General features: G+C 43.6%; 2 protein-coding genes across 3 annotated transcripts in view; one reads left to right on the top strand and one right to left on the bottom strand.

Moving 5' to 3' along the window:
- LOC139413018 (parapinopsin-like) overlaps positions 1 to 1,270 on the top strand; it is a 22,019-nt gene extending 20,749 nt beyond the window's left edge. Inside the window, exon 4 of the mRNA XM_071159989.1 lies at positions 429 to 1,270. Coding sequence (XP_071016090.1) covers positions 429 to 767 — 339 coding nt within the window. The 3' untranslated portion in view covers positions 768 to 1,270. The remainder of the gene's footprint in view (positions 1 to 428) is intronic.
- The window catches only part of LOC139413017 (beta-galactoside alpha-2,6-sialyltransferase 2-like), a 23,151-nt gene extending 762 nt beyond the window's left edge, over positions 1 to 22,389 (bottom strand). The window contains exons 1-6 of one of the 2 annotated variants that reach the window (XM_071159988.1): positions 22,167 to 22,389; positions 10,730 to 11,620; positions 6,430 to 6,527; positions 5,986 to 6,087; positions 3,747 to 3,921; positions 2,722 to 2,814 (exon numbers count right to left, since the gene is read on the bottom strand). In XM_071159988.1, coding sequence (XP_071016089.1) covers positions 2,756 to 2,814; positions 3,747 to 3,921; positions 5,986 to 6,087; positions 6,430 to 6,527; positions 10,730 to 11,549 — 1,254 coding nt within the window. In that variant the 5' untranslated portion in view covers positions 11,550 to 11,620; positions 22,167 to 22,389 and the 3' untranslated portion in view covers positions 2,722 to 2,755. Of the gene's footprint in view, positions 1 to 2,721; positions 2,815 to 3,746; positions 3,922 to 5,985; positions 6,088 to 6,429; positions 6,528 to 10,729; positions 11,621 to 22,166 lie in introns of those variants that run through there. The other variant, XM_071159987.1, reaches the window with a different exon arrangement.

Below are 22,389 nucleotides of genomic sequence, written 5' to 3'. Positions count from 1 at the left end.
CTTCCAGGCTTTTTCTTCTTTGGACTTTATATGGCAATTGGCATCTAACTTTCATAATAACTAACCTTCATAATAAGGTGTATTACCACAGCCGACCAACCGATCTCAGTTCATCTTTCAATCACCCACGTGGGTATATGCTTCTAAAAGCCAATGAGGAGATGGGAGAGGCAGGACTTGCATCGCGTTTGGCGTCACAAATAGAAGCAACTTCTATTTTAGCGCCTGCCAACGCAGATGCTCGTTAGCACACGCAAGCACTATGGGTGCAACGATTGAATAACGTGTAACTTTATTTTGCAACGCACACTCCCCCCTATCATACACACCCCCCTCATCACCCCCCCATCTCACACACACCCTCTCTCTCACACACCCTCTCTCTCTCTCACACACACACACACACTCTCTTTGTCCCTCCCTTGCAGTTCTACAGGTGTTTCCTGATCCTGTTCCACTGCAAGCGGCCCAGTTCTGAGAACGGCGTCTCTTCCATGCCCTCCAAGACCACCGTCATCCAGCTCAACCGCCGGGGCCACAGTAACAACATAGCCCTCACGCCCCAGCTCTCCACCGGCGCCAACCACCATAACCACAACCACACGGTGGAGTGCAGCACTAACAACCGTGAAGTCACCACCCCCGTCTCCGAACAGACCAGCCCAGACCCCAACCAAGAGATCACCTCCTGTGGACAGCCGCGTACCCCCCGAAGCCCCTCTCAACCCACCCCCCTTTTCCCCCACGTGACAAACGCTATCCAGTGATCACCACCGAGAACTCTAGAGGATATGGTGTTATCCCTGGCATTTGTCATGTGGTGTCGCCCAAAAACTCAGTCTACACAGTGATATATCATGTGGCATCACCCAACAACTCCCCATAGTGATTTGTCATCATGAGAACGCCTCAACAACAGACTACCCATAAATGATCCATAAATGATCCATCACGACGTTGTGTCACCAGAGAACTCTTCTAAACACACAGTCAGTGATCTAATCCACAACGTTACCCAGACAGAGAACTATCAATATCTTCTACGAACAAAGTGATCTATTCCACGTCATCACCCCAGAAACTACACTGTATCTTATAGAACAGGGGACCCCAGCTGGCGGCCTGCGGGTGGATTTATTTGGCCCCCCAAGTTCATGGCAAATATAAATAATAATATATTATTTTTTTTGTGTGGTATTTTTGTCGTTGGATATGAGACTGTAAGAACATGAAATCAACGGAAATTGATTTAAGTTTGGAAATCTGTTTAGAAATGATTATGCTTTAGTAAACGTTATATCTGTTTGGACTTCTTGCTGTCAATTGGCAGTAATTATGTTCTGGCCCCCCGACCATCCGCGCATCGGCCCGCAGCTGAATCTAGTTGATGATCCATGTTATAGAAGGTGTGTCAACCACCCCAACCCATAGAGATGGTCAACTGTTACTTTGTCACTCAGTAAAGGTGTAGATATAAATTCCTGTCAAGTCTTGCCGTGAGAAAACGCAACAGTGTGGTGTTGTTTACTTAAAAACAAAATGTGTATTTTTCCTCAACTTCCGTTATCATATTGTTACATGTGTTACGTCGATAGAGACCAGAGTTGTATTAAGACTGCAGTGGCTTTAGTGTTGTCATTACTGTTACAGTTCAAAAAAGTATTTTGTCATAACTGTTACAGTGTGCTGTCATATAACAGCAATAACAGACAGTCCATCTATTCATTTGTTCTAAAGCAGCTATGTGAATGATGCCGGTGAAGCTGAATGCTTTGTACCTCATCTGTGAGATCAAATCACCTCGGGCCTCATTTATTTGCTGAGTTTTTATTCTACATTTCAGCATACCATTAGTTCTTGAAACAATAGGAAGAACAATCACAATGTTTATACACATGTCGAAGGGTGTAAATCACACACAATCATGATCATTTCTAGATCACACTAAGTTGCTAAATCAATATATATCACTATATATGAAATCACTATATAGCTGTGGATTCCAACTATCATATAAGAATTTTTTTTATAAATGATGCACCTGGGTGATCTGTGTAAAACTGGCTAGTAATTAGCAATTACAACCGAAACTGGTATTAAACGTATGGCAACAATGTGAAGGGATTTTCCATTTCACTGCAGGGTGGGGAGGGTAATAAACCAGAAACAGTTGGAGAAGTGTAACAGAAAGTGTTCATGTTTGCAACACTTGTCTTGCACTCTTGAAGCCATCATCCCATTGGGCAAAAGAGATCATGACAATGTTCAATTGTCAGTTGACTGAAAGGTTGTTTACAGTTATGACAATGTGGAAACAGTGTTGATCCAACCAATATTTGCATGTCGGGATGACAGCCAGGGGTTGTACGAAAGCCGCAACCTGTTAAAGTTACCATCTTTCTGTGTCTGTAGTGTTGAGTCATGCAGTATCTGGCTTTGCATGTTGACATGTTCCTCAATCTACAAGTCTAAAGCTCCCAGCAGGCAGTCAAACAGCCTGGCACCCCATTGGGCTGCCACATAGTGGCTGGCTGTAGCCATCATACGGCACTTGCTTGTCTTTATCAACATGACAAACTGAACAGCACTGCCTCTCACTGCCTAATAAACTGTAACCCAAAAACAGTTAAATAAAATGGACTGCAACCCAAATAAAATCCTTCTGTGAGTCATGGTCTGCCTCACTGAGTCCTGCTGCTGGCAGTGAGTGTGTGTTCTCTTTCTGTGCGTGTGTGGTGGTAGCGCAGTAACGTGCTCAGGACGACACAGCCCCCTCAAGCCCTCCTGCTGGGATTCCAGGAATTGCCACGGGGTCTATGTCGTAAGAGAACAAAACAAGCGGGGAAAAAACAACACAGGAATGAATGTTGTTCTTTCTGGACTCTCCTCCGTGCTTTTGGTCCATGTGTGAGAGGTAATATTTACGCAGGTTTCGAATGGTATAGATGCCTTTTTTTTTGCCTTGCCATAATCTTACCCCTAATATTCACATAATTTCTCATGTCTCACCGCTCTGCCCTTCCAAAACAAAGGGGGATTCCTGGTCAGTACAACTGAATGCCTTCAACTGAAATGTGTCTTCCACATTTAACCCAACCCCTCTGAATCTGAGAGGTGCGTGGGGCTGCTTTACATTGACATCTACGTCATCGGCGCCCGGGGAACAGTGGAGTAACTGCCTTTCTCAAGGGCAGAATGACAGATTTGTACCTTGTCAGCTCTGGGATTTGATCCAGCAACCTTTCGGTTACTGGCCCAACGCTCCTACCCACCAGGCTACCTTGAAAATTAGTATTTGTTTAGAAAATCCATGATTGACTTCCTGGAATGCCAATTGTTATTGAGCACCTGTGCCCTCTTGACTGTGTAACCTTGTAAATAGATGTTGAGGTTGAACACACACGGAATAACAATTAAAGCTCTTTGTTATATTTTTACCTTTGAGAAATCGCAGATCTCACTCACTAAAGCAACAAAAAAAAACTAAAAAAAACATGCATCCTTCTGGCTGCCATTTACTTAAAGCCTGCTCGTCTCATTGAACCAAGGATACCACCATATGTGTTCTGAACTAGGCCTGCAGTATGTGCTGCATCTCAATAGTTAATAAAGTTTTGTGAATTCGATGCACGTTGGCTGAAGCGTGTTCCTGTCATAGGGAACAGGGTACCATTTCAGGCACAGCGGTCAAACCGATAAGTGGATGGGTGGGGTGCTCGGGTGGATGATCAGAGGCGCTTGCCCACCTATGAACCCAGAGGACGGGGGGTTAGGCTGGATGTTCTCCTGGGTGTTCCCCTGGATCACGTCCCACAGCTGCCAGATAAACTTGGGGTGGAGGATGTAGAACGGTTGTGTGGGGTGGAGCCGCCGGCGTTCCTCGTACGGGGTGAACAGGTCATAGTCTGGGTTCCTGTACCACTGAAGAGAAGAGGAGACTGCAGTCAGCGCCAAGCATCTTTATTAACGCTATCTGAACTAGAACGCTGCTACTCCGGGTCAGCACAATCATGACAGCATCTGCCGAGTGTCAGACTCACTGCTGCCACCGCAGTGTTGACACGGTGTCTTTGTTAAAAATCAAACTACTCCGGCAGCACAGCAGCCTGCTACGGAGCAGTCTACCTGCTAATGTATTTCCAGAGCACCTAAAATGAGTATTAGTACTATGCTTTTATTTGACTACGGGAAAGAATGCATGTTAAAATAGCTACAGCTATTGTGCCAATATTGTGATGCAGGTTTGCTTGAATCCATCACCACCATACTGACTGACTCACGACATCCCCACAGGAATCCCAACGCCCCAAGCTAAAATGTTGTACAAATTCATGTTCTTGTCATACACCACTGCTTACACAAGAGTCAGTTAAATCCATGATTCAGGGGACAAAGTCAGGATATTTCCCTTGAAAATATGACGAGAGACCAACCTTTTAATGTCAAGGTTTGTTACACCAAATACTCGTTCCCCCGCACCCATAGCAGGTGTAATGGAGGTATTGATGAATGACTTCAGCAGATATGCTTTAATTAACTTTCTATTCTGGAAGTTCATTTTATTTTGCATTCATTCCCTACAGTACAAGGGCACTAAATAGGGAATATGGTGCCAGAATTTGACAGAGGTAATCTGCTCAATAAATGTGGGGATGCTTTGACCGCAGAGTGAAAACATCAGCCTTTGTTCTGACACCCGGTAACATTAAGCTGCTAGGTGACAGATACAGTGTTAACTCTCTGGTTCTTCAAACAGTCGAGATAACATGAGGCAAAATTGAGTAAATTATGCCTTTTAAGCATCAGATAAAGAACAGCAATTTGTTTCATATGTATTCTGGGCCTGGAGCAAATGTCTTGCTAAAAGTCCCAATGAATGTGTTCAACCGTCCGTACATATTGGGTGCATGTAGTACAGTAGGCTATACAAAAACACACATGCTCTACTGCGAGCGCACAAACACACACGCATGCATGTGCACACAAACAAAAGCACACAAATACAAACAATGACTTTCATTTTGAAAGTGGATGCCATTAGATTACCTTGATTAGCATGCAGCCCTTGATCATTGGCCTTATGAATGTGTGTGTGTGTGTGTGTGTGTGTCCAATCTGTATTTGAACTAATGCCATGCCAATGTGTGTGGCAGACAGCAGAGGTCATGTAAAACACATTATTACATTGTTCTCCATATAGCGTGCCTTCGGAAAAAACAACTTTTTTCACATTTTGTTATGTTATAGCCTTATCCTAAAATGGATTAAATAAAACATTTTCCTCAGCAATCTACACACAATACCCCATAATGACAAGGTGAAAACAGTTTTTTAGAAATTCTAGCAAATGTATTAAACCTTAAAAACAGAAATACCTTATTTACATAAGTATTCAGACCCTTTGCTATGAGACTTGAGATGTTTCTACAAAGTGATTGGAGTCCACCTGAGGTAAATTCAATTGATTTGACATGATTTGTTAAGGCACACACCTGTCTCTATAAGGTCCCGTTGGTTGGTTAACTGACTGTTAGTTGCACTGGAGAAAAGCCTCTGCTAGAATGTTAGCATGACCACTACCGCTAACAGGATCTCAGGAAGGGGCCTGTCTGAGCTACATACCAGAAACCTGAATCTAAACACACAGACACTTTCTGAATTATTCAGTAAAAACCTTAAGATGACTTTTATAAAATATGAGGCATTTTATTGTCCATTTAGAATGGAAATGAGTGCTTATTGTCTCTCTCACAAGACACACCACCAGAGGGGCTGGAAGCAGTGGGTCGGCTACAGTGCTCCTGGAACAATTGTAGGGTGTTAAGTGCTTTGCTTAAGGCCACAACGGCGATGTTTGCTTACTCCCTCTGCACCAGACTTTCCCTAAGATGAACCAGAAGATGATTAAGAAGTCATTAATGACACACACACACGCACACTACAGCGCGTGACTGACAGTGAGAGAGAAAGAGCAGAGAGACCTACCCTGGGCAGGTCCACAGAGTACGGTGCAGGATCCCAGGCCACCAGTGTCATACCCTTATACAAAGAGCTGGTGGTGAAGCGATGCCTGGGCCGGGCAAGTATCTGCAGGGAGACAAATTACTGATTGCTGTACTGCTCTCCAGCACCCCAGGCTAAATGTAAATGAGGCAAGCAATACGAGTACATCTCACCTAGAGTCCACATGTACAGATCCCATACGCCAACTTGCCCTCTCCCAAATGATAGGTGTATCATCAATGATTGACTAGATAAGCGTGGTAGTGCTGGGAAAGACTGTCTTTAGTGATCTGACTAGTGGTTTCACTCAGCTCTAGATCAACTCAAATCATTTTCATAAGGCAGTGTGTCAGTGATTCCACTGTAAATCAATAGGTGGTCCTGAGTACTAAAGAAAAGTCACAGGAGGAGAAGTGGGCGACCTACCTGAGAGTTGATGATGCGGATGGTGGTCTTGTTGCCCACGTCATTCTCATAGCCATCTGTAGGAGCAGCGTTGAAGCGAAGCACAGCCTCATGGGAATCTGAGTACAGGGTATGGACATAAGCTGTATGCATCACCCACGAAACAGCACCATGAAAACGGCATGGTTTATCTACAAGCATAAGTAATGTTGTTAGTGAATGTCTCGCTCGAGTGCAGTGGTATTTAAAGCTTTTCAGTGGGGACCACATTTTTTCAGCCAGAATTTCTCGGGACTCCCCCAAGAATTTCACATTTAGATTTTTACATAAACAAATAACCTTCATTTCATTGCATTTTCATGTCTTATTAAAATGAAAATAAATAAAATTGTATTTTTATAATTATCTCCTCAAAAACGTTTGTCTCATTCAATGGTCTGTACTCTAATTTTTTTAATTTTATATTTATACAGTGCCTTGCGAAAGTATTCGGCCCCCTTGAACTTTGCGACCTTTTGCCACATTTCAGGCTTCAAACATAAAGATATAAAACTGTATTTTTTTGTGAAGAATCAACAACAAGTGGGACACAATCATGAAGTGGAACGACATTTATTGGATATTTCAAACTTTTTTAACAAATCAAAAACTGAAAAATTGGGCGTGCAAAATTATTCAGCCCCTTTACTTTCAGTGCAGCAAACTCTCTCCAGAAGTTCAGTGAGGATCTCTGAATGATCCAATGTTGACCTAAATGACTAATGATGATAAATACAATCCACCTGTGTGTAATCAAGTCTCCGTATAAATGCACCTGCACTGTGATAGTCTCAGAGGTCCGTTAAAAGCGCAGAGAGCATCATGAAGAACAAGGAACACACCAGGCAGGTCCGAGATACTGTTGTGAAGAAGTTTAAAGCCGGATTTGGATACAAAAAGATTTCCCAAGCCTTAAACATCCCAAGGAGCACTGTGCAAGCGATAATATTGAAATGGAAGGAGTATCAGACCACTGCAAATCTACCAAGACCTGGCGGTCCCTCTAAACTTTCAGCTCATACAAGGAGAAGACTGATCAGAGATGCAGCCAAGAGGCCCATGATCACTCTGGATGAACTGCAGAGATCTACAGCTGAGGTGGGAGACTCTGTCCATAGGACAACAATCAGTCGTATATTGCACAATCTGGCCTTTATGGAAGAGTGGCAAGAAGAAAGCCATTTCTTAAAGATATCCATAAAAAGTGTTGTTTAAAGTTTGCCACAAGCCACCTGGGAGACACACCAAACATGTGGAAGAAGGTGCTCTGGTCAGATGAAACCAAAATTGAACTTTTTGGCAACAATGCAAAACGTTATGTTTGGCGTAAAAGCAACACAGCTGAACACACCATCCCCACTGTCAAACATGGTGGTGGCAGCATCATGGTTTGGGCCTGCTTTTCTTCAGCAGGGACAGGGAAGATGGTTAAAATTGATGGGAAGATGGATGGAGCCAAATACAGGACCATTCTGGAAGAAAACCTGATGTAGTCTGCAAAAGACCTGAGACTGGGACGGAGATTTGTCTTCCAACAAGACAATGATCCAAAACATAAAGCAAAATCTACAATGGAATGGTTCAAAAATAAACATATCCAGGTGTTAGAATGGCCAAGTCAAAGTCCAGACCTGAATCCAATCGAGAATCTGTGGAAAGAACTGAAAACTGCTGTTCACAAATGCTCTCCATCCAACCTCACTGAGCTTGAGATGTTTTGCAAGGAGGAATGGGAAAAAAATTCAGTCTCTTGATGTGCAAAACTGATAGAGACATACCCCAAGCGACTTACAGCTGTAATCGCAGCAAAAGGTGGCGCTACAAAGTATTAACTTAAGGGGGCTGAATAATTTTGCACGCCCAATTTTTCAGTTTTTGATTTGTTAAAAAAGTTTGAGATATCCAATAAATGTCGTTCCACTTCATGATTGTGTCCCACTTGTTGTTGATTCTTCACAAAAAAATACAGTTTTATATCTTTATGTTTGATGCCTGAAATGTGGCAAAAGGTCGCAAAGTTCAAGGGGGCCGAATACTTTCGCAAGGCACTGTATATAAAACACAGTACCAGTCAATAGTTTACACACACCAACTCATTCCAGGGGTTTTCTTTATTTTTACTATTTTCTACATTGTATAATAATAGTGAAGACATCAAAACTATGAAATAACACATATGGAAACATGTAGTAACCAAAATAGTGTTAAACAAATCTAAATATATTTTATATTTCAGATTCTTAAAAGTAGCCACCCTTTGCTTTGATGACGGCTATGCACTCTCTTGGCAACTGTACCGGGCAGATGGCAGACAGCGTGTTTGGCGTCGTGTGGGCGAGCGGTTTGCTGTCAACGTTGTGAACAGAGTGGCCCATGGTGGAGGTGGGGTTATGGTATGGACAACGAACACAATTGCATTTTATCTATTGCAATTTTGAATGCACAGAAATACCGTGATGAGATCCTGAGGCCCATTGTCGTGCCATTCATCCGCCGCCATCCCCTCATGTTTCAGCATGATAATGCATGGTCCCATGTCGAAAGGATCTGTACACAATTCCTGGAAGCTGAAAATGTCCCAGTTCTTCCATGGCCTGCATACTCACCAGACAGGTCCCTCAATGAGCATGTTTGGGATGCTCTGGACCAACTTGTACGACAGCGTGTTCCAGCCAATATCCAGCACAGCCATTGAAGAGGTGTGGGACAACATCCCACAGGCCACAATCAACAGCCTGATCAACTCTATGAGAAGGAGATGTGTTGTGCTGCATGAGGCAAATGGTGGTCATACCAGATACTAACTGGTTTTCTGATCCACACCCCTACATTCTTTTTTTTCAGGCATCTCTGATCAACAGATGAATATCTATATTCCAAGTCATGTGAAATCCATAGATTAGGGCCTCATGAATTGATTTCAATTGACCGACTTCCTTATATGTAACTCAGTAAAACCTTTGAAATGGTTGCATGTTTCGTTTATATTTTCTTTCAGTGTATATCTCGTCCAGGTAAACCATAATATTATGCTTATCATGACGCTTATGAATCACTAACTTAACTCCAACACTAGAGAGCAGCAAACCCTTTTCTTTGGAGGTCTTATGTTACCGGCTGAAGTCTCATTTCTAAAAGGTGCCTGCATTACTGTCATGGCTCTTCCTCCTCATTTCAAGGACACGCAGGCTACTCATCACATCAAATGAACAAATCCATGAGGAGTGACAAGCCAATCTGATGGTATCAACACGAAAGGCTACTGAATGAATACAAAGTAGAGTGGTCTAAAGATCCCGTAGAGTCAGTCAGCGTTCCCATTCACGTGCACTGAATGCCGGAGCGATTTCTATATGTGTGAGGAACTTCCCAGCATCAGAGCTCTGCTGCACTGTAAGGGTAGAGGCCAGTTCAATTCTAAGGGTAAATCAAACCTACCAAAGCAATACACTTATGCAGTGATGAAGACTAGTCTGACAACCAGCCAATTAGTTGTAATAACTTGTATACCTGTAGAATCAGTCTGATTAGTAGTACTAACTTGTTATTACTTAGGATTTTGAAGCGTGTGTGTAATATCGCAGTGAAGTAATAAGCATTTCACAGTAAAGTCTACACTTGTTTTCTTCGGCGCATGTGACAAATAAAGTTTGATTTGAAGTACAGACAGTGTCTGTCTGTCCAGACATGTTCTTCCTTTGCCATAAATATTTTTTAAGGAAGTAGTTAGTTAGTTAGTTCCTGATAAGCTAGGTTAGTCTCAATGGAACTAAATCAGGAGAGATGTGGAAGTCAACATCGAGGTGAGGACAACAGTTGAATAGAGAAGAGACCTCTGGAAGGGGGGGGGGGGGGGGGGGGGGGGGGGGGTCAAAGGGTCCCAACCCAACAACACTCCAACTGAAGCCTTATCACTCTCACACACACACACACACACACACACACACACACACACACACGGAAGTTCTGTGTTCAGGCCGGGCCACGACACTACAAACAGACTTAGTTCCTGCCCAGCAACAGAGAATCTGTTTATCTTAGACATACCAGGAGATGACTTTGCCCAGTTGAAAGGTATAAATATGTGATTGTGTGACTTGTATGTTGTGTTATGCAGTTGCAACATCCTGCTGGGTGTAATAAACTTAGTTTGAGCTTTACTTTCGTCTGGATTTGTACCATAACTTGGCAGCAGTGTCTTTATTTACATGGAGCTAACAGTTACGTTATAAATACTGCCGATGTTTGGAAAAAAGTGTATCACCTGTCCTACAGCACTCACCAATTTCTCTCCCTAGGGAAGAGTTGAGGATAGCCCCGGCCGAGGTGACCACCGCACACGACTTGAACTTTGACCCCTGGCCCCAAAGCTGCTCCAGAGGTCGTGGGGGCACTAGCCTGTCCCAGGCCAGCCCAGAGAAGGGTTGCTCTGTCCCATCCAGTGTCCTCAACCTGGCCTGCTCCTTCAGTTCACAGAGTACCTCCCTCCCGCTCTGCCTACCCCTGCGCTGCCCCCTGTAGGCCACGTGATGCCTGTTGAGATTCAGGTAGTCCCTCATGGACTTCTGCAGGTGTGGAGCGAGCATTCCCGCTGAGGCAATTCCCTTTCGCAGCTGCTGGACCACTACCTTGGACTGGGATAAATAGTAGCCGTCTCTGCCCCGCTGCTCAGCCCTGGACATGCTCCCTTTCCTCCTCCTCCTTCTCAGTCTCTCCCTCCTTATCTTCTCTTCCCTTTCCTGATACACCCTCTCCTCCTGGTCGCTCACCTTTTTCCAGACCACCAAGTCACCATTCTGGCTCAGCTCCAGGGGCTCCTTTTTAACCTGTTGGCTGTGGCTGGGATCCTGGTTGGCGGGTGAAGATGAGGATGTCACCTCAAGAGGAGAAGCCCTGATGCCCGATGGACTACCCTGGATGGAGGCCAGACGGCGGGTCTCGGTGTGGGTGAGCGAGGAGGGCGAGCGGAGATCCACATCCCGGGGGTCCAGGAAGTGGGAGAGCAGGGCCAGGAAGATGAGGAGCCAGGCCAGCATCACCACCAGAACCAGCTGCCGCCACTGCTTCATGGTTGGGGTCATGGTGGAGGACCTGGGAGTCATGGTGGGTGCAGCTGGGATCCGGTCCCGTCAGCGACCCCTAGAAGCCGACCTGGCAGTGCTCAGGATGAGGCCTAAAGAGGTCAAACTTTATTAGAATAGTACATTTGCATACAATAAAGTGGATGATCAACTTCAGTAGTACCGCACCAATTCATACAATACAATGTATCCATAAGTGTAAGCACTATAATAGCTTAACCCATAAGGTCTAAGGACCCAGATTTCTACTAAGCTAACATATGGAATTATTTTAAGGAACATTTAGCTATCTGATTTAGAATCCCTGTAAAAATATATATAAATAAAATGTATTTGATGAAACATGGAATCTGCCCTTAACGCTATTAGCCCATAGACATGCATTAAATAACATATTCATACATGGCAAAACAGATAGTGAAAAAAAACATCAAAAGGAAGTTAGGGCTCCCGAGTGGTGCAGCGGTCTAAGGCACTGCATCTCAGTGCAAGAGGTGTCACTACAGCCCTGGTACAAATCCAGGCTGTAACACATCCGGCTGTGATTGGGAGTCCCATAGGGCGGCTCACAATTGGCCCAGCTTCGTCTGGGTTTGGCCGGAGTAGGCCATCATTGTAAATAAATAAATCATTAAAGAAAGGTTAAATATTTTTTTTTTTGAAGTGTCTGTTCTATATCTTTTTTTTTTTTTTTTAACGTACCCATATTTAGCCCCCTTTTTTTGGGGCAGTAAAGTACTTCCATAAAAATGTTTGAACTGGTACCGGGCTACCTACAGACGAGTTTTGTGAGGCTTGTGGGTGTAGTGTGTTCAGACACTACAGAAGTCTCCTGGTCTGACAAACACTGTGGAGGCGGTGGATTGAGATGCAGCCCATGCAACAACAACAACAAAAACAACAGATATCTCTAGCTTAAATAGACAGATTGTGATAGTGATTTTTGTGTTATGCTAATTCGATTTCCACAGGGTCGTGGACAGAGAGATATAAGAAACAGTACAAAGACCAGGATGGACACATCTCCCTTGTTGAAAATGCTTCCTTCCTGCCCTTCTTTCTCCGCTTTGAAGTTCGAACGGAACTGGATTGTCTTTTACTTTTGAGACATGAAAGCCTTCCTCTCTCTCGGATGTATCCTGCCCTTGTCAGAACTTTCTATTTAAAATAGAAGGTGCTGATTCCTGCTTTACCAAGCAATAGGGAACATTTGAATAATAATCCACTCCGTCCTTCCGTCTATCCTCGCATTCACTCTTTGATCCTGTAGAGGTTGACTGTAGTTTTGACAGCATTGTTGCCCTGAGTTGGTTGGGTTAGGTCATGTCTGTTTACATTCTCTATGGGCAGGGTCAGAGGAGGGGTTGGGGAGCTGTGCTGTAACTCTCCCACGTACCACAGTGAACAGACAGACAGACAGACAGACAGACAGACAGACAGACAGACAGACAGACAGACAGACAGACAGAACACACAGACAGAGTTTTTCACACAGTAGAAAATGCTTAATCATCCACAGTAGGACCTGTTTGTGAAGTGAAACCTGAGGTGACGTGACATGCATCGTTTAAGGATATTTTTGAGCAAAAACATCATTGGTGTGCCATTTTTCCACAGAAAATATTGGTATATGTTCTTCTCCATTCACCACTGTGCCACGTTCTTTTGCAGCTGCCGCCAATTCTTACCACCCTGTCAACTAGTTTTCCCAATGGGGGGGGAACATATTGGATGACCAAATGAACAAGAACAGTAGCAGTCATTATAGTAGCAGGTAAATTTAAACACAGGCTGTGGCACACAAATGCCGAATGCTAATCGTAGCTCTCACAACAGCACTCGCTAATTGTTGACGGTTCTCCAATTTGTAGTGGAATTGGCCCCTGGAGCCTTTTGAGGCTAAATAGAGAGCCTTGATGTTTTCGAACAGCAGCGGTAGAGACTGAGCCATCACAGCTAAGTATTAAGCTATGAAAGATAGACAGACACAGAGAGTCAGAGTGTGAGAGCGAAAGAGAGAGGAGAAAGAGGAGAGAGAAAGAGCGAGAGAGAAGGAGAAAAAAGAGAGATACAGGTCTAAGTTAAGAGTCGATGTATGTAGACTAGGTTAAGTATTGCCAGAACCTAGTGTCGTAATTATGAGTTTAGGGGGTTTGACGAGTCAGAGGGCTGATTCCCCCTCAGAGCAAGAGCTTGGGCAGGGCAGGGAACCACCAAGCCCCAGCCTCTCTCTCAGGACTTTACCCACACAAAGTATATCTTCAAAGGGTCTTCCCATCACCACCGGTGAGCCAGTGCAGTGGAGCTAGCGTGAATGACACAGAAGGTTAAACTGAAATAATCTGCCTTGGGGCACAGAAAGGAAAAGGGAAACACTACTGAAAGGGGGGAAATAAAGGTAATGAATTGAAATTCCACTGGGTAACCCACTGGCAGTATTCTGAAGAGAGATGTGGGCCTCTTTTCTTTGTTCAGTTCAATACTGCTTAAGCTAGGTTACTTAAGATAGCCCTCCATTTCAAAAGTAGGATTTGAGTGGAATTAGTATGGCATGGAAGAAAAAAATACATTGGGCTTCCCAAACCTTGTTTTTTTTAGCAAAAAACACCATGAATGAACTGACATCTCCACTGGCACTGACTATATATCCCCCACTACAAAGCATTGTGAGAAGCTGGCTGGCCTAAACTGGTCCTTGCACCACTAACCCCCCCCCCCCCCCCTCCCCCCAATAAGGACACAGAGGTCACACGTCCGTCTCCAATCAGAAAGAGACAAACTTGCCCCAGAAGGAACACAATTGGTCCTCTGATAGTCACAAATTGAAACTCGGAGAGCATGAGCGTCACTTGCCTGCCTAAACGCAGTGCTGTAGCAACACACCCTGAACACAGTGCTTTAACAACAATAACACAATGCTCCATCAAGCACACATTAGCTAAGTCAACACATAAGAACACACCAAGATCCTCTCCCCACAGATATACATACACCCAGAACCTCTCCCCACAGATACACATACACCCAGAACCTCTCCCCACAGATACACATACAGCCAGATCCTCTCCACATAAAAACAATCCATCTAGATCCTGACGGTAATGTCAAGGTGTAGGCGAAAACAGAAACAGCACGGCTGAGATAGACAAGGGAAGCCAAACAACAGCTGTGGATGTTTCCTCTGTGCCTCTGAGATGACTGAGATGATTCATAAAACAAAATCTGAGAGAGGGGGAGATAGAAAGCTGAAAAAATATAGAGATAGGGCCTGGTTCCTGCCTTATATCCAATCATAGACATAGCAGGTATTATATTTCATAGTAGAAAATATAGACATCTTCAGCTCCAGTCTGGTTGGGAACCGAACTGACCGCTGGCCCTCTTCACACACCAGCTGGTCTCACAATGGGCCACAGCCGGGGTTTGGCACATGGCCCCTGGTCTCTCCGGCAGTGCCCACGCACACACAACCAGTAATGCAAACACACACTTGCGCAAACCTACACTCACACAAACTCACACTGGCACACAGTGAGACACACACACTCTCTCTCTCAAACACACACACACACAGCCTGTAGAAGTCATTCCAGAGAGCCAGCAGCAGGAGGAGGTCTCTCCGTGGAGAGATGATATCCCCCCCTGTCCTGTTTCTGCTGACAAAATGCCTTCCTCCATCTTCAATGACACGCCTCGCTAAGCTCCATCTATTCTGTTATCCTCTTCTCTCATGTGGTGATGGCCTGTTTAGAAAGCACTCCTGCATTGCCATTGTCATGGCACATAATGCATTCTGTATATGCAGAATTATAAACTGGTTGCTTTGAGCCCTGAGTGCTGATTAGCTGACAGACATGGTATATCAGACCGTATTCACACGGGTATGACAAAACATTTCTTTCTACTGCTCTAATTTTATTGGTAACCATTTTATAATAACAATAAGGCACCTTGGGGGTTTGTGATATATGGGCAATATACCATGGCTAAGAGCTGTATCCAGGCACTCCGCGTTGCGTCGTGCTTAAGAACAGCCTTTAGCTGTGGTATATTGGCCATATGCCGAACCCCCTCAGGCCTTATTGTTATTATCTACCTATTGATGTGGTGCATGACAAAAGCTATTAATGTGGGAGGAAGGTAAATGTAGCTTTGGCTCCTTGTTAAACCACCATTGAGGGAGGCTCTCTCATTTTTTAAAATTTTATTTAAGCTAGTTGAGAACAATTTCTCATTTGCAACTGCGACCTGGCCAAGATAAAGCATAGCAGTTCGACACATACAGCAACACAGAGTTACACATGGAATGAACAAAACATACCATACTAATGGTATACAACATACCAAACTAATAACCATGGCAGGAGGGGAATTTACAGTACACATAACGTGACGTTATGTCACCAGGCTAATCTACTCGACTACCTCTCATCTCACGTCACATGTAGAAGATAGAGACTCAACGCCCACATGACTGGAGTAGAAAAACGTCAAGCGGTTCTTTTCAAGCAAATGGGAAAATGGAGAGGTGTTTTGTGTTGGCTTGCAATTCACTTATCGGTCCGTGTTTCTCCCTCGATAATACTACGACAGTGGAGACAGCAAACGCATGTTCTTCACTGCATCATGATAATAATTGTAATTGTATGGCAACGTATTAAAATTCACAAACATCCTGAGGGCCTCATACATCTCCCTACGGATTCAAAATAAAAGTCTGGGGTCGACTGTGGTAAGAAATGATCCAGGAGTGAATGAAGGAAAATGCCTTATTACTCTTCCATCTAGTCTTTTTTTGAGGCGAGTCAGTTATCCTATCCCAAAAGCAAAATTGTGACAGAGGCATTATGGCTCTTCTTGTGTGGACCAGTTTAATCTAGCCTACAAACTCACCAAGCAGTTTTGTTTCCAGTTTTGCATTAAAAGAGAGCAGCAAGACATCAGCTCTCTCTACTCTAGTGGCTTTAGGGAGAGTAACCCTGTTAAGTGTAGCCTAAGCCTCGTGACTGAGTCTGTGTGACTGAATGAAAATATATCTCATAACAACTACTGTAGCGGGCCTGCAAGCTGGCACCAGAAGTGACTCACACAGCAGGGGCCAGGGGGTTCAAGCTATTTTTTAAATAGTAAATCAGATATAGGGGCAATTCCTCGGTAACAGAATGACGCTAAGACTCTGATTTTTCACTTTAAAAGTACGACAAACAAAAAACATTGATTGCCAAGTTATACAAAAAAACATACAACTCAATGCACTACCTGTCACTGCAGTCCCTGGTTCGAATCCAGGCTGTCACATCCGAACGTGATTGGAAGTCCCATAAGGCAGCACACAATTGGCCCAGCATTGGCCGGGGTAAGCCGTCATTGTAAATAAGAATTTGTTCTTAACTGACTTGTCTAGTTAAATAAAGTTTTTTTTCAAAGCAGTGAGTATTATATTTATTGCGATCTAAAGTTTTTGGAGTTTGCTCTTATTCGGGTAGTAAACTAGCCCTAAAAAAATGTGCCTACAATATTAGTGCACATAAAGATGCAGGACAATTCATCTATATTGAACAAAAAACGAAATCTGAAAAATCTGGAGCCTTATTTTAACAATCAAAAATAACAATAGCCTAATTGTTCACCCAAAATGCATCACAATCACTGGATTAGGTTGCACATTCAAATCACAACATGAAAATATGAAGAAATACCATCTTGTATAGCATCCCAGGATTCTCTTACACTGAATAAAGCAATTAATTACTTTAGAAGATGATAGAAAAATATATATATATATATTATTGTGTGACACAGCAATTGTTTTTGGGGTGAGACCAAATCATGGACTGGTGCAACCAACTGAATATCCTAGTGTCACCAGTGCCAGCAGGGGAAAATGTTAGTCTGGAGCCATCTGTAATCTGTTACTTCCCAACCCTGGCTACTGTACAGTACTTTCCTTTACTGTACTGTCCTTGATTGGTTTAGATTTGGACTGACCACATTTTCAACTACTTTTCAACATCCATGGATGTCCGTTGTCGCTCAGTGTTCCGTGGGTGAAGGGGCTGGTTACAGTAAATGGAAAGAGAGGGGGCTCATAGGGAGGTGCCAGTAATAGCTGAGAGAGGTGACATTAACTGGAGAGAGAGAGAGAGAGAAGAGAGACAGGGAGAGAGAGAGGGAGGGGTGGCCAGACTGTTTTCACACTCTTGGTTTGACCACCACGTGACAGAAGGAGAACGTAAACAGTTATGAGCTGAATATATGCCAGTAACAGGGAGGACAGTAGCAGGTGACCCAACTGTGGTTTGTGACTACTATAAATACCCATTGCAGCCAATTCAGTTTCAAGACATTCTGTTAGGGGCGGCAGGGTAGCCTAGTGGTTAGAAAGGTTGCAAGTTCAAACCCCCGCTGTTCCTAGGCCGTCATTGAAAATAAGAATTTGTTCTTAACTGACTTGCCTAGTTAAATAAAGGTAAATAAAAGTTAGAGTTTTTTTTGTAATTCTGTCAGTTACTGATTTGGTAACAGAACGATGTGTTTGAATCACTTAATAAATCATAAACCAAATTGATATCAGTGATATTGGTAGGTCTACCTTTACTTGTTAATTCCGTGAGCTTTCATTCTCCTCTGTCCTCATCAGGGAAAGAAATTGTAAAATATCTTAAAGATATGTGGGTTTTTGGTAACAGAATGACAAGACACTAGGCAATATTTCTTAAACTTACAGAAGGCAAATAATTCCAAAATAATTCCTATAAATGTTGATATTAGTTGGCAGGGGCCTTTACTTCAACAGTATTGTGTTTTGATGTATTTCTAATACTTTCTGCTAGATGTTTTCTAAGACCCCTTTTCCATCTGTTTGACTAGAAATCAAAGCCTTTGCTTATTCCAATTTTTTTGGACGGCGATAAAAAAAATGTAGATATGCCTTAATTTCTCAAAATACAGACTCATTGCTTTCATTTGATGTGCTTCTAGGAACCTCACATGTTAGTGCTCATGGGGCTTTTTTACATGGAAATGCCGTCTGGAACAAACCATGGAGCTTTCAAACAGCCCCAGAAATGAATTAATGCTGTATCTTTCAGCATAACGCAGGAAGTTTGTCTTTCAACATGTCTGTGAAGGTGTTTATTTAACCATCTAAACTGGATGGTTTGAGCCCTGACTGCTGATTGGCTGAATGCTGATTGGCTGTTCTTATGCAAGCCCTTAGCCGTGGTTTATCGTCATTCATTGGTTATATACCGCGCCTCCTCAAGCCTTATTGCTTATTGCGAGACAAGGTGTTCTTTACCTGCATGTCAAGTTCTCGCCAAATCTCAAAATTGCCACTACGGCGATACGCACTTGCGTAGATCTGAGACAATAGGAAAATAATAAGTAGTTTATAATGTCTGAAACGTAAAACAATATAGTCAAATTATGAAAAGATGAGTCAAAATAGTCCAATTTGTGTATGATTCTTTGTGCTGTATGATGTAGCCAAGTTGTGACTTTTGAGAGACAATACTGATTAAAATGTATTACTTTCTATGTCTGTACCCAAACAATTTGAGCTTCTACTTCTAAAAATTCACCTTTCCAGAAACAAGTCTCTCACTGTTGCCACTTGCTATAGACCTCCCTCTGCCCCCAGCTGTGCCCTCGATACTATATGTGAACTGATTGCCCCCCATCTATCTTCTGAGCTTGTGCTACTAGGTGACCTAAACTGGGACATTCTTAACACCCCGGCCATCCTACAAACTAAGCTTGATGCCCTCAATCTCACACAAATTATCAATGAACCTACCAGGTACAACCCCAAATCAGTAAACACGGGCACCCTCATAGATGTCATCCTAACTAATTCGCCCTCCAAATAAACCTCTGCTGTTTTCAATCAAGATCTCAGCGATCACTGCCTCATTGCCTGCATCCGTAATGGGTCTGCGACCAAACGACCACCCCTCATCACTGTCAAAAGCTTCCTGAAACACTTCTGCGAGCAGACCTTTCTAATCAACCTGGCCGGGGTATCCTGGAATGACATTGACCTCATCCCGTCAGTAGATGATGCCTGGCTATTCTTTAAAAGTGCCTTCCTCAGCATCTTAAATAAGCATGCCCCTCTCAAAAAATTTAGAACTAGGAATAGATATAGTCCTTGGTTCACGTCAGACCTAACTGCCCTTGACCAGCACAAAAACATCCTGTGGCGTTCTGCATTAGCATCGAATAGCCCCCGTGATATGCAACTTTTCAGGGAAGTTAGGAACCAATATACACAGGCAGTTAGAAAAGCTAAGGCAAGCTTTTTCAAACAGAAATTTGCATCCTGTAGTACTAACTCAAAAAAGTTCTGGGACACTGTAAAGTCCATGGAGAATAAGAGCATCTCCTCCCAGCTGCCCACTGCTCTGAGGCTAGGAAACATTGTAACCACTGATAAATCCACTATAATTGAGAATTTCAATAAGCATTTCTCTACGGCGGGCCATGCTTTCCACATGGCTACCCCTACCCCGGTCAACTGCCCGGCACCCTCCACAGCAACCAACCAAAGCCCCCACCATTTCTCCTTTACCCAAATTCAGATAGCCGATGTTCTGAAAGAGCTGCAAAATCTGGACCCCTACAAATCAGTCAGGCTAGACAATCTGGACCCTCTCTTTCTAAAATTATCTGCCGAAATTGTTGCAACCCCTATTACTAGCCTGTTCAACCTCTCTTTTGTATCGTCTGAGATTCCCAAAGATTGGAAAGCTGCCGCGGTCATCCCCCTCTTCAAAGGCAGTGACACTCTAGACCCAAACTGCTACAGACCTATATCCATCCTACCCTGTCTTTCTAAGGTCTTCGAAAGCCAAGTTAACAAACAGATTACTGACCATTTCGAATCCCACCATACCTTCTCCGCTATTCAATCTGGTTTCAGAGCTGGTCATGGGTGCACCTCAGCCACGCTCAAGGTTCTAAACGACATCATAGCCGCCATCGATAAGAGACATTACTGTGCAGCCGTATTAATCGACCTGGCCAAGGCTTTCGACTCTGTCAATCACAACATTCTTATTGGCAGACTCGACAGCCTTGGTTTCTCAAATGATTGCCTCGCCTGGTTTACCAACTACTTCTCTGATAGAGTTCAGTGTGTCAAATCGGAGGGCCTGTTGTCTGGACCTCTGACAGTCTCTATGGGTGTGCCACAGGGTTCAATTCTCGGGCCGAGTCTCTTTTCTGTATACATCAATGATGTTGCTCTTGCTGCTGGTGATTCTCTCCTTCCAGACTCACATTAAGCATCTCCAATCCAAAATTAAATCTAGAATCGGCTTCCTATAACGCAACAAAGCATCCTTCACTCATGCTGCCAAACATACCCTCGTAAAACTGACCATCCTACCGATCCTCAACTTCGGTGATGTCATCTATAAAATAGCCTCCAACACTCTACTCAACAAACTGGATGCAGTCTATCACAGTGCTATCCGTTTTGTCACCAAAGCCCCATACACTACCCACCATTGCGACCTGTACGCTCTCGTTGGTTGGCCCTCGCTTCATACTCGGCGCCAAACCCACTGGCTACAGGTTATCTACAAGTCTCTGCTAGGTAAAGCCCCGCCTTATCTCAGCTCACTGGTCACCATAGCAGCACCCACTCGTAGCACGCGCTCCAGCAGGTATATCTCACTGGTCACCCCCAAAGCCAGTTCCTCCTTTGGTCGTCTTTCCTTCCAGTTCTCTGCTGCCCATGACTGGAACGAATTGCAAAAATCTCTGAAGCTGGAGACTCACATCTCCCTCACTAGCTTTAAGCACCAGCTGTCAGAGCAGTTTACAGATCACTGCACCTGTACTTAGCCTATCTGCAAACAGTCCATCGACCTACCTCATCCCCATACTGGTATTTATTTATTTTGCTCCTTTGCACCCCAGTATCTCTTACCTGCACATTCATCGTCTGCCGATCTACCATTCCAGTGTTTAATTGCTATATTGTAAGTACTTCGCCACCATGGCCTATTTATTTCCTTAACTTACCTCATTTGCACTCACTGTATATAGATTTTTTGTTTTCTTTTGTTCTACTGTATTATTGACTGTATGTTTTGTTTATTCCAACAACTCTGTGTTGTATGTGTCGAATTGCTACGTCTTGCCCAGGTCGCAGTTGTAAATGATAACTTGTTCTCAACTAGCCTACCTGGTTAAATAAAGGTGAAATAAATAAAATAAAAGCCTTCACATGGCAGATCGCGTTGATCCTCTCAACACTCAATAGGTGTGCTGTGAGATCAGTTCACTGCAGGAATTATGACTGTGTACTGTTAGAAAATATTGATAAATATTCCAATTAGACAACAATATAATATCAATGGCGTTTTCAGTTCGATGGGAACCCATATTTTTGTGGTAGATGAAATAGGCATACGTTTTGCCAATGTTGTTATGATGTAGGCAACTTTGTAATTCACGCTATATTTCGGATGGAAACCAGGGACATTCTGCATGCCCCCTTTTCCATGGCACAGGTCGAAACCCTTTGTGATCTCTATGTAAGCGTCCCTCTCATCAAATCCCTCTGTTTGAAATACCCATGGCATCATTGATTGCTCTGTCTGATACAAAGATGATAAAATGCCTTACCTGAGCTAGTCAAACCCTATTCATTCCGGCGAACATCGACATTTCTTCAGGCTTAGATCTGAAATGCAAAGTCGAAACGGAATGCATGCTTTCGCGCCATCTTCAAAGAAAGAGGTAAGTTGCAATCGAACGCTACTCAATGCTGCTCGACAACACACTATAGGATGTGTAATGTGGTGTTGTGGTTCTTTCAATTGAGGTATAAAAGAACCGTCCTTTCTCG

Source organism: Oncorhynchus clarkii, chromosome 7 (genome assembly GCF_045791955.1).
Source record: "Oncorhynchus clarkii lewisi isolate Uvic-CL-2024 chromosome 7, UVic_Ocla_1.0, whole genome shotgun sequence".
Taxonomy (NCBI): Eukaryota; Metazoa; Chordata; class Actinopteri; order Salmoniformes; family Salmonidae; genus Oncorhynchus; species Oncorhynchus clarkii.
The sequence above is the reverse complement of the archived record's forward strand: the minus strand, read 5'-3'. Positions and strand labels throughout refer to the sequence as shown.